The sequence below is a fragment of the Euleptes europaea genome, chromosome 3 (genome assembly GCF_029931775.1).
Source record: "Euleptes europaea isolate rEulEur1 chromosome 3, rEulEur1.hap1, whole genome shotgun sequence".
NCBI classification, from domain to species: domain Eukaryota; kingdom Metazoa; phylum Chordata; class Lepidosauria; order Squamata; family Sphaerodactylidae; genus Euleptes; species Euleptes europaea.
Window position 1 is genome coordinate 91,113,810 of NC_079314.1, and position 12,267 is coordinate 91,126,076.

Below are 12,267 nucleotides of genomic sequence, written 5' to 3' on the forward strand. Positions count from 1 at the left end.
GGCATGGCACTCTGAGCATACAGTCAGGATCACGGCTTCTTCCCCTCTAACCAGTTACAGTAGCACACATATAAACTGTAGTGTACACTTGGTTTTTCTTTACATGTACAATGTTCTTACAGATGAAATGTTGGATATATATGCACTCAAGGGAAAGTGTGGTGGGTAAAAGAGAAGACTGAGAGGGGATATGATAACCATCTTCAAGTACTTGAAGGGCTGTCATATAGAGGCTGGTGCCGAGTTGTTTTCTGTTGCCCCAGAAGGTCGGACCAGAACCAATAGGTTGCAATTAAATCAAAAGAGTTTCCATCTAGACATTAGGAAGCATTTTCTAACAGTTAGAGCAGTTCCTCAGTGGAACAGGCTTCCTTGGGAGGTGGTAAGTGCTCCTTCCCTGGAGGTTTTTAAGCAGATGCTAGATGGCCATCTGTCAGCAATGCTGATTCTATGACCTTAGGCAGTTCATGAGAGGGAGGGCATCTTGGCCATCTTCTGGGCATGGAGTAGGGGTCACTGGGGGTTTGGGGGAGATAGTTGTGAATTTCCTGCATTGTGCAGGGAGTTGGACTAGATGACCCTGGTGGTCCCTTCCAACTCTATGATTCTATAAAAGGAAGCTGCTTCGGCAGAACTGGAAATCACAATGATTTCACCATACCTGGGAATTGAGGCAGGGCTACTAGAGGGTGGGGTCCCAGCGGCCCTAATCACCCATGAAACTGGGCAATTCATGTGATTTAGTTTAATATGATGTTTGGGTTAGGTCTTGCTGGTATGGCATGGGTGAGGGAAAATTTTTGTCAGGGCCATTTGATGGCTATTAGTAGCCTGTTGTGCAATTTGAAGATATATTTGCATTCAGTGGAGTTTCACAAGAATTCAGACATGGGATGATGGTGCAACTGGCAGAAAGAGAGTTAAAGGGTAGCAAAATAAAGCAGAAGTCTGATGGCACCTTAAAGACCAGCAACATTTGTCTCAATATAAGCTTTCTTGAGTCACTGCTCACTTCTTCAGATGTGCATGGAAATCAAACTGAGAATTCTTATGCAGCAGGTAACAAGTAGAAGGAATTAAGGCAGAGGGTTAATTCCATCATGAGTCCTTCAAGCACAGATTCACTCTGTGTGAATCTCATCATAAAACTTCAAAATACAACCTCTCTGTATGTCTGAAACAATTAAGAATGATAAATGATGGGTGACGAGAGATCAGAGATTCAAACAGATAAGCAAGGTGATACGTTTGAGTGAAAATTAACTGATACTGAAGAAGTGAGCTGTGAGTCACAAAAGCTCATATTGAAATAAATGTTGCTGTCTTTAAGGTGCCACTGGACTTGTTTTATTTAGAAAGAGTATCAATTGATCTATGACAAAGTGAGGATGATACAGGAAGGCAAACTTGCAGGATAATAATGAAGATACACAAGATCTAATGTCAGTTGCAAAAAGAGTCACACAACCCAATTACTGGAAACATTTGTACATAGAGAACACCACATTCTAAAAAATGCATGAAAATTTATTATGAAAGACACCAAAACCAGAAACATTGAGGACCACAGCCCTGTTTCTGGGGATAAAAACTGTCAAAGTCCAAAATATGCCTCCAAACTCCAAAAAATATGCCTCCAAAATTCATGGAGTTTAAAAATACACCATTCCTGTCTTTAGCGATGACATCATTTGAAAAACATGCAACAGAAACATCAATAAAACAATCTATACTTACAAACAGAATCACTTCAATACCTTTTAAAATACAGTAGAAACACACAGAGACCAATGCACAACACCATTCTGCCTTACAACGGCATGATGGTGGTGCAGAAGCAAACACCTGAAAGAGGAAAGAATCAGCTGAAGATTTGTTTGCCAAGATAAGAGTCACAGGGAAATGCACCTGGAACCCAGAAGGCAATCTGAGTCCCATTTAACTGTTTCCCATTAATGTGCTGTACCAATTACATGAAAGAGCCCCGTGGCGCAGAGTGGTAAGCTGCAGTAATGCAGTCCAAAGCTCTGCTCACGACCTGAGTTCGATCCCAACGGAAGTTGGTTTCAGGTAGCTGGCTCAAGGTTGACTCAGCCTTCCATCCTTCCGAGGTCGGTCAAATGAGTACATAGCTTGCTGGGGGTAAAAGGAAGATGACTGGGGAAGGCACTGGCAAACCACCCCATAAAACAAAGTCTGAAGGGAAAGCACATAGCAAGTACCTTGATAGAAAACACACACAACTGTATCTGGATTGGTGAGAGGACCAGCTCTGCTATCTGAGTGGGGCTCTCAGGTTTTTATTAAGAAAGACACATAATGAATAGCAAGGTTGATCAATACTTTAGACAATGGAACTTAGGCAAGGCATACCACGATTAATGATTAACAAGATAAAGGCATAGCGAAGACAATGACACATTCCATAGGATGAGTGGACTACCCGAAACTAATCCCTTTAAGGTTACTGAGGTAAGGTCATCATATAGTTAGTGAACTTTGGCCAGGAGCATTTCCAGAGGCCTAGAGCTTGTTGCGAACCAGTATTTCAATAAGGCAAGAATCAGGGTTCTGTGGAACTAATATTAAAATGGCGAGGGTGTGGAAAACGGTTGTATGCAATGCCTTTGTGCCAAGGGCCTGCCCTGCTGCTCATGCAAAATACATACAAGAATCTTCTACAAAAGTCTGCCTAGAAAATGTCGGGATGTGACATCACCCCATGGGTCAAGAATGACCCGGTGCTTGCACAGGGGACCTTTACCTTACCAGTTACAGGGGCAGGAATAGAAATGGAGCGATTTAAATCCACACCTGTGAGGCAATGCAGCATGGTGGTGGGACAGATAATATGGCCAAGGGCTCGCACTTCCCAGCCACACCCCCACACTGTCAATCAGCTTTAGAGTCTAGCCCACATATAGGATGACCGCAAACCTCTTGTGGCATGCAGCTTTAGTAAGCCACACAGACTTCTTCAAGGTTGTTTACAATCAGATGTCAAATTATAAGCAGATGTCCTTCACTCATACATACTTCACAGCTATAGGAAGGGGGTCCAGAGTGATGTTTATCCCCAGTACTGGATCCTTGTCAGCTCATTGGCAGGAACTGAAGTCCAGACCTTATATCTCCAGATATGAAAATAAAAGGATTTAAAGGCACACAACTGAGACAGCAATGGATCTGAAACATGTTCAGAAGACAAGACTATAAGCATACCTTGGAGGTACTGCAGGTTTAGTTCCAGACCACCACAATAAAGCAAGTCACACAATTTGTTTTCATTTCCCAGTGCAAATAAAAGTTATGCTTATACTATACTGTAGTCTATAAAGTGTGTGGATGTGAGGGCAATCAGGTTGCAACATCTGTCACCCCATTGATCGCCAGGGTTGATTCAGCTGATCTGGCTGGCTATAAAGTGTGCAATAGCATTATGTCTAAAAATGTACTGCAATAATAATGAAAAAGTTTGAAATATTGCAGGAATTACCAAAATGTGCCACAAAGACATAAAGTGAGCACACACTGTTGGAAAAATGGCGCCAATAGATTTGCTCAAAAACGCAGTATCTGTGAAGCACGATAAAACAAGGTATGCCTGTATGGGGGAATCTCTGCATGCATCCCCTCTCCCCCATATCTAAATCACATTACTTTTACTGCTTTCCCCTGGGGGGGGGTGAGACAAAGAAAGAAGATGCATGAAACTCTGCAAGGAACTTTATTGGCTAGAACAAATGTGCATTGCAAAGGAATGTTAAGTGCACTTTAAAAAGAACCTTCACAAAGAATGGGGAAAAATACTAACTGTGCCCTCCTAAGCAGAGTTACATCCTTCTAAACCCAATGAATTGAATAGAATTGGAAAGGTGAAACGGTGCCTAGGATGACACTGTAGATCTGCTTCCTGACTGCACCCGACAGCTTATTAATATTTCACACTTAGGATCTTGGTTACATGTCCTATTGGGATGCAACAAGATGCGATACTGCCATCTTCCTAGGCAGATATGACTTCATCATTTCTGGGAAGTACATGTTTTTTTAAACCAGATCCTCATGCTGTTTCCTTCCTGCCATCACCTGGACACTCTTATTTCCTGCTCACTTCCTCCTCCGGCTGTAATTTTTCAGTTCCTCCAGTTCCTTCTCCATGAGATGAGATTCTGCAGTTGTTTCGGAGAGCTACAAATGGAAGGCAGCAACAGCAATAAGATAACAAATCTTTGTTTTCCCATGGTGCACTAGTGCTGGTAGGCTGACAGCACATAAGAACCTTTAGCTTAGCTCCCTGGATATGTAGATTTCATACCCGTATTCCACATTAGGAATATCTGCCAAGGAATTCTATTGCAAACTGTATGGGACTTAATGTTCAATTAATGTTCAATTAATGCAGGACAGTCTCCGGGACCTAGGTGTTCATATATGGCTGCACACAGCACGGTAAGACTCACAATAACGGACAAGCATGTTTTTGGTCATTTGTTTCTTTGCCATTACCCTGCTTCTCATAAAGGAATCCCAGGATTCCTTGAAAGCCACTGTTCTTCCTTCAGCAAGTATCTGCTCAGGAGCACGTGGATTATTTATCAATCCATATAATCCAACAGTAGAACAGATCCCAAACAAACCAGATACTGTTGTGCAGAACTGCATTCACTAGCATTTTGGGAAACTGAAGGTTAGGGAAAAGAATTACTATTTTAAGATTCAGAATTTCCAGGAACCCAGAAAGTATGGATTAGAGTTTTGACAGATATTGGGATCTGAATCCCTGCTACACCATACACCCTCTGCTGAGACATGTGGTGGCTTCCATTTCACAATTTCAGTTTCCCTGTTCTGCATTAGGAAGACGCATGAATACAGACATTGCTAGATGACCAGAGGCAAGCGAGCCATCCCATTCTCACCATATCTAACAAAAGATCCACTTTTAGCCGCAAGAGATTGTTCTCTTCCTCCAGCTGCTGGTTCCGTTTGCGCAGTCGCTGGGTCTCTCTGCGGTCTCCACTGCCCCCAAATGAATCTACAAGGGAGAAAGGGGATGGCATTAAGAATTGCCCTGCACTACAGTGGATTGTGTGGCAGAGCCCACACTGCCTACAGCCCTCCAAATGCTCAGCAGTTGTCAGATTTGGCCAGACAAGTACACTGAGCCTGGCAGGAAGTAACAATACTGCCAAGGTATAAGCATCCCACCACATGCCAAGAGACCTATAAATACCTTCTCTGCTAACAGCAGGCTAGAGAGATCAAGAGCCAGTAGCAGTGTCAGGAATGAGAGTGAGCACAGCAAATGGTACCTGAGGTTCCCCAATGGATCACCAACACCCAAGCAGACCAAAAACCACAGTATTAGTTCCACTTATGGTACAAGCCCAGGCACAATAACCAATGCCTGCAAGGGTGATTTAAGAAAAAAACCAAAGGGGAAGCCACTTGCCCTCAGTGAAAGGGTCCAGGACAGAGACCGCAGGCAGAGTCAACCCACCAGCCTAGGATGAAGGAAGCATCCCTCCAAGTTGCAACTAAGACAGTGGTAACAGAGACTCAGGATGCTCAGGGGCTACTGTCACACCAGGCTGTGTCCTCTGAGATACTGGATGTTACCCTGGCCAGGGCTTCTGTCATACCACTGCCGATGGGAGTGGTGTTCTTCCTCACCTGTAATCCACTGGCCATTCTCAAACTTCAGGCTCTGTCCAGCAAGGGTCATGGTTGGAGTGCCATAGTCTAGGCCCAGTTCAATCTCACGGGTAGATCTATCTAGCTGTAGGGAGAAAGCTGATTCAGCATGTTTAAAGAATTTCATTTCCCCCCCACCCTAATTCTCCTTCACGTTTTAATGTTTTGTACAAATGTTAACACCAAGAGTGAGTTTATATGAGAGTCGTGAGGGGGGAAATCCTTCTCCCCACTGGCCCCTGCTTCCTCCCCTCTTGTTCTGACTCCAGTTCCCTCCCCTTTGTCCACCCATCCAGCCTTTACCTCATTCAGAGTACAGATCTGAAAGGGGAGATTTAAAGCACTGTCATTTTTTCCTGCAAAGAGGGGTAAACCAGATCAATCACCTCTCCTCTATCCTCAGTGTTTCTCATCTGTAAAATGGAAATGTTAATTGGCTGCCTGCCTCCAAATATCTGTGTAGCTCATCTGGTACATTTTTAGAAGCCCTGATCTGTAACAGCTATGGGTTAATATACAGAGGTGACAGACTGGGTGCGGCATATAATCCTGACAAGTTCCACTCCTTTGAGTTGTCATTCTGTGTCTGGTGGATTTGAGGTGCTGGTTGAACAAAATAAAGCTTTATTCCACTCCTGCTGTAGATTTGAGAACTTACCGAGTGCAGGTTGGAAAGTGAAGCTGATTTTCTGGGTGGGGTTTTCTTGGGACTGAAGGTGTTCCCAAAGAGCGGCATAGTTTCTCAGCACGAAAGTCTCACTCTGGTTGCCAATATGAAAAACAGCAAAGGAAACAAAGCGCAAGAATGACACAGAGCGCATCAGAAAGAGCTGAAAAACACAGAGTCTGCTAGGAAGCAATGCTTGGCCTACATAAAAATCATGGGAAAGTCAACTATCATTTTTTCAAAAGTGAGTTTGTAGCCCTCCTGCTTTGGAGAACTTATAAAATATTGTCAGTCTCCCCTCCCCAATTGCCCTAGGTCCCACCTCCTTTGGGTTAAGGGGCAACAACTTATTGAAAAGCATAGAAAGAACTACAGAAAAATAACTGCCATTTTTAGATCCAAAATGAAGTTAATCTGTCATCTCTCTCATAATGAAAAATATCAGAGGAATGGGCAGTTCTAGTTACTTTTTAGGTCACACTTTTTCTAAGTTTTAGATATCCTAGAACCTCCTGTTTTAATGCCATTCTTGCATCACCTTACAACAAGATGCTCCCCACCTTTGCCTAGCTTAGGCACGGCCAACACATGCAATACAATTGGGGTGGTAGAGCACTGAGGAGGAAGGATCGGCTATATCACTTCAGAAGCAAGTGGAGAAATCGACATTTGAAAAAGTTCTATGCAACTTTTTTTATCCTGTTTCATCACCTCAGGATTCTACAGCCTTTCCCTATGGCATGTGTAGACCAGGCCTCAGCTACTATGAACCAGCTAGGCCGAATGTGGAAGTAATTTACTCCTTGCATATTTCAGAAACCTTATCTCCTTTCCTATCTTACACCCCCCCACCCCCCGCCGCCAACAGAACTGTCCACCTGAGAGAGGTTCAACAGGTTTAGCTACCCTCATCTTTACTAGGGGAGAAACTCTTTAAATGTGCACCTATCAGGACCCCTGGTAAAAAGGGAGGGTGCTTCACAAAGAAACCCAGCGGTTCTGGCCACATCCTAGAAGCCCTGGGTCCTCTTCCAGAGCAAAACTACCATGAGTAGGATTGCCAACCTACAGGTGGTTGGAGAAAAAAATCAGTACAACTCACTATATTCAAAAATTCATTAACAACGTGCTAACAATAAGACAACCACAATAAAGTGCAAAGATTACAAAAATACACACAGAATATATACAAATATAGTTATTTACAGGATAGTTATCACAAGCATAATAGCAAGTCCTTCATTGGACTTCTTTTGGACTTTGTGCCAATTGATTTGACATTGTCGTCCACAGTTGGATGTGAAGAATTCTTTTTTTGCCTTGGATATAGACTGTTAGGAGCCCCGTGGCGCAGAGTGTTAAGCTGCAGTATTGCAGTCAAAAGCTCTGCTCATGGCCTGTTCGATCCCGACGGAAGTTGGTTTCAGGTAGCCAGCTCAAGGTTGACTCAGCCTTCCATCCTTCCGAGGTCGGTCAAATGAGTACCCAGCTTGCTGGGGGTAAAGGGAAGATGACTGGGGAAGGCAATGGCGAACCACCCCACAAAGTCTGCCTAGAAAACGTCAGGATGTGACGTCTCCCCATGGGTCAGGAATGACCCGGTGCTTGCACAGGGGACCTTTACCTTTACCTTATATAGACTGTTGCCTGGTTAATTGGAGATTGCTGTTATGCTTGTGATAACTACCCTGTAAATAACTACATTTGTATATATTTTGTGTGTGTTTTTGTAATCTTTGCACTTTACTGTGGTTGTCTTATTGTTAGCACGTTGTTAATGAATTTTTGAATATAGTGAGTTGTACTGATTTTTTCCCCCTCCAGCTTCTTGTTATCAGTATTGTGAGTATTTTTTACATAACCTACAGGCGGTGGCTGGAGATCTCCTGGGACTACAACTGATCTCCAGAGGGAGTGGCCACTCTGGAAGGAGAGCTCTATGGCATTATACCCCACTGAAGTCCCTCCCCTCCCCAAATCCCACAGCCCCCCCTCAGGCTCCATCCCCCAAATCTCCAAGTCTTTCCTAACCCAGAGCTGGCAACCCTAACGGTGAGTAGGATTCCAGACGAAGAGAGTTCGTAGCTTCACTGGTGAAGAAAACCTGATAATCCGATCGCAGATCCGTCAACGCCGCCTGGTCCAAATCAAAACGAACCTCCCGCTCCCGAACGACCTCGCGCACCAAACCGCCAGATCTCAGTACCCCCGCCCCCACTTTTTAACGCCAATCTGCGCAGGCGCACACTTACCCGCCGTGTCCATGCTTCGCGAATGCGGGTGGGAAAAGGCCGCGTGGGTAACGGGAGCCTCGGTCAGCCCCACTTCGAGCAAAGGGATGGAGAATTTTTACCACGAGGCGGGGAGGAGGGGGGGAGGGGAGCCGGCACAAGGGTTTTACGCGGAATAGGCGACTTCCCACCGTTTTACCGAACAGCTGAAAGTGAGAGAAATGATCTTACCTAGAGGAAAGTGAAGAGGTTATCAGGGAGCATCAGAAAGTACGTTCCCCGCTTCTTTTCCTATAATGGTAGGGTCCCAAACAGCCGCGATGGGCGGAGCGAGAAACAGCGCCTCCGTCGGGACCGTACCATTGATAAACGGGAGGAGGGGGGGAGAGTTTGAGCCTAGTTGCTAGCTTGAGCCCTTCGTTCCCAGGGAGGCGAGCAAGCCCCTCCCCTCATGTGGATCCCCCGAGAGTAGCGAGTGGTCAGCGCCTCTTTTTAGAGAGGCGTAGTCGCCCGCGACGTGCTTTGCGCAGCGCGGTTGCCATGGTTATAGCGGGACGCGCGTTTCGAAGGCCAAACCTGGCCGGCGAGCGGGCTGGTTCCGGGCGAGGGCAGCAGACGGCCGCCCTGCGCGAGGCGCTGGAGGAGCAAGAGCGCTTCGCGGGCGGGCCGTGGCTTGAGGCCGCGCTAGCTAACCGCAAGGAAGCCCCACGCCCCCGCCCCCTGGGACGGAAGTAGTCCCTTTCTCCTTGCTGCTGATTGTCGAGAGTCCTGCCAAGAGCCGTGCCTATTTCTGTTCAAGTGTATCTATTGTCATGAGTCATGCCATGTGTCATGCCCATTTCTGTTCAAGTTTATCTATTGGTTCTGCTGTTCAAGTGTATCCAGTGGGTTTGTTTCTCTGAGATGTTCCAGCTGTCAGGAGTCATGCCAGACAGGCTCTTGACATGAGTTAGGCCCATTACCGTTCGCGTGTTATCCTTAGGTTTTTGTTTCTTTGAACTGTTCGAGCTATCCCTGCTCCTTGCCTCCCCCCCTGCTCTGACCTTGAGTCTCTAGCAGGCCACTTCAGTGTTTTTGTCTGTTCTTTGTCTGTTCTCTTTGTTTGTCTGTTCTCTTTGTTTGTCTGTTCTCTTTGTTCTTTGTCTGTTCTCCCTGCCCGCAGCCCTTCAGGGCTGCAACCCAGATACTTTGCCTCCTTGTGAGTAAACTCCTTACTTTTAACTTTAGATTCGGAATAAGCATGCACAGGAGGATCAGGCAGAGCAGCTTGCATAACAGTCTAACCAAAGCCTAAGGGGTGCCAGAAGGATGCTCCATTTCCCCCTCGCACTCATCGCTGGGTTTCTGGGCTTACTTGAAAGCAAGGCACTTTTCAAATACTCTGCACTGCTTTCTTTATTACTACTCAAGTAGCTAGGTACACGTTGCACACACACACACCCTCTATTCCCCTAGAGATAGTGGGGTGTAATGGTTAAGAGCTAGGGTCTGGAAGACCCAGGTTTGAATCCCAACTCATGCCAGGGAAGTTCGGTGGGTAACCTTGGGCCAGTCTGCTCTCAGCCTAACCTACCTCACAGGGTTGTGAGGGTAAAATGGAGGAGAGGGGAATGATGTAAACCATTTTGGCTGGGGAGCGAGCGGGTTATAAATCAAATAAACAATAACAATAAAAGGTGGGATATAAGTAAATAAATCTGTTTGTGAAGAAACTAGGGTGGGGAAGAGAACTTTCAGTGAGAAGATAGTGGTTAAGACCAAAAGACAGACTGTGTGTTTGTTTCTTTATTGTTGATTGTACCAGTCTAAGGCTGCAATCCTGTGCACACTTACTGTGGCAGCAAACATAGTAGGACTGCTGTTTGACTAGACATGCATAGGATTGTGCTGTCAGCTTTACCTCGTGTCTTCTAGATAAGCGTGATGAACACCTAAGCAATGCTGCCTACACTAGCCAAAGAAAAGAGTCTCTCCAAAGCTTTGAGGGTATTGTTAGCAGGAAAGGGAAAGTTAACCCGCTAGGGAGATGAGCATCTCACCTATGAGTTCAATGAAACTTGTTGCCCAATTTGATTGATGCATTTTTACTCTGAAGTTTCCATTGAGCTCAATGGGACTTAACTTGGAAGAAAGATGTGCATAGGATTGCAGGCTCAAAATGCTAGGTGATATTTTAAAAATAATAATTTCCTATCTGTTTCTTTTCCTGTAGTTTGAATAAGAAATATAAAGCAAAGCAACAGGATTCAAGAGAATGCAAATAGTGCTTCAAAACTAAGGACAAAGAGTTTCGTCTTCAAATTTTGTGTCATCCCGTTGGGCATCAGAGAAGCATAAAGGTAATATATAAGTATTTTCAGGCTTTATAGTTCTTTTACATGTATCTACAGTGCAAGCCAGCCAAGGCAGCTACCCCCTCCTCCCCCCCCCATCTGGGCTGGCAATCCCCCTGAGGCTTGTCAGCTGAGGTAGCCACCCCCTCCACACCCCTGAGGTGTCAATTATCAAAAACTATTAAATTAAAGAAAGTACTGTTATTGTGTTAAGCATGCTTGTATTTTAAGGAAAAAATAAAGTTAAAAATAATGTCATTAATTGGCTTTGCCTGCATCTTCTATAAAGTTTGTATCTCCGGTACACGGCCCGACGAAGTGACATTTATGTCATATCCGGCCCTCATAATTGAGTTGGACACCCCGGCTTAGAAGTATATAACTCTGCTTAGGATAGCACTGTTTAACTTCTTCTTTTGCATCTAGCACAATGTAATCTAAATAAGGGCCAAAATAGATTTGAAGCCAGGAGAGCCACTGATGGCTGTCTTAACACAATGTCCACTTTGGCCCAGAGTCTGCAAAACCCTTTTATTGAGAACAAAATTAGACATGTGGTGGTGTGAAGCTTATTTTGGGGTGCAGAGGACATACAGCTGTTCCAGTTCCTTATTCAAACTTTCCCAGTATAAGCTTCCCAGAGGCAACCAAAATAGAAGCTCTTGATGCCAGAACCAGTGTTTGGACTGTGCACCAGTGCATGTCCTCTTATAGGTGACAGGGTGTATAATTCAGGGTGATCCAAAGATTATCTGGGGGTACAGCTTCCCCCCAGTTTCTAATGTGCATTTGCCCCAGGCACCCCACTTTGGAACAGTAAGCTCAAAAACTGGGCTTTGGGCCAGGAAACAGCATAGCTCCAGTGTGGGGTTGTATGATATGTCATGGGTCAAGGCTCATTTTGGGGTGCAGAGCAATTTAAGTATTCTTGATATTTGTGGTTGCATTCACATATGAGGAACAAGGAAGTATGAATAAGGAACTGGGAACCAACTGGGAACTTAAAAGCTTGCTCAGTATTTTGTGACATTTTGTTTGGCCCTGATAACGGTGTTACCCCGCTATTGCTTTTGGATTCTTCCTAAACTTCTAGCACCTTATTTCTGTCTCTTTGTTGGCCGTGGCACTTGCCACAAAGAAATGGAAACAAGTCAGAAATTGCTGCAGAGTCCCTTTCCTCCCCTAAGGTGTATATGGTGGTGTCTTCCTTATAACTTTTCTACCATTGCATGAGAAATCATAAAGGAGCACTCTAGTTTAAACCAACTCTAGACAGTAATGGGTAATGTTCAAGTGGGTTCATACTGAGAGCAACACAGTGGGAAAGTATGTATGGAAA

General features: G+C 44.9%; 1 protein-coding gene across 1 annotated transcript; it reads right to left on the reverse strand.

The window, feature by feature from the left end:
- Positions 1–4,052: 4,052 nt before the first annotated feature.
- On the reverse strand, positions 4,053–6,467 carry CBY1 (chibby family member 1, beta catenin antagonist). The gene is made up of 4 exons (XM_056847390.1): positions 6,356–6,467; positions 5,677–5,782; positions 4,923–5,038; positions 4,053–4,191 (listed from the first exon to the last, which is right to left on the reverse strand). The coding sequence occupies exons 1-4, from the start codon at positions 6,431–6,433 to the stop codon at positions 4,111–4,113; spliced, it is 381 nt and encodes a 126-aa protein (XP_056703368.1). The 5' UTR covers positions 6,434–6,467; the 3' UTR covers positions 4,053–4,110.
- Between the last annotated feature and the right edge of the window lie 5,800 nt (positions 6,468–12,267).

Coding starts and splice junctions, on each gene's coding strand:
- CBY1 (XM_056847390.1), bottom strand. CDS start 6,433: ATGCCGCTCTTTGGGAACACCTTCAGTCCCAAGAAAACCCCACCCAGA. Junction 5,783..6,355: donor CACTTTCCAACCTGCACTCG/GTAAGTTCTCAA, acceptor TTCTCCCTACAG/CTAGATAGATCTACCCGTGA. Junction 4,192..4,922: donor TGGATCTTTTGTTAGATATG/GTGAGAATGGGA, acceptor TTCCATTTGTAG/CTCTCCGAAACAACTGCAGA.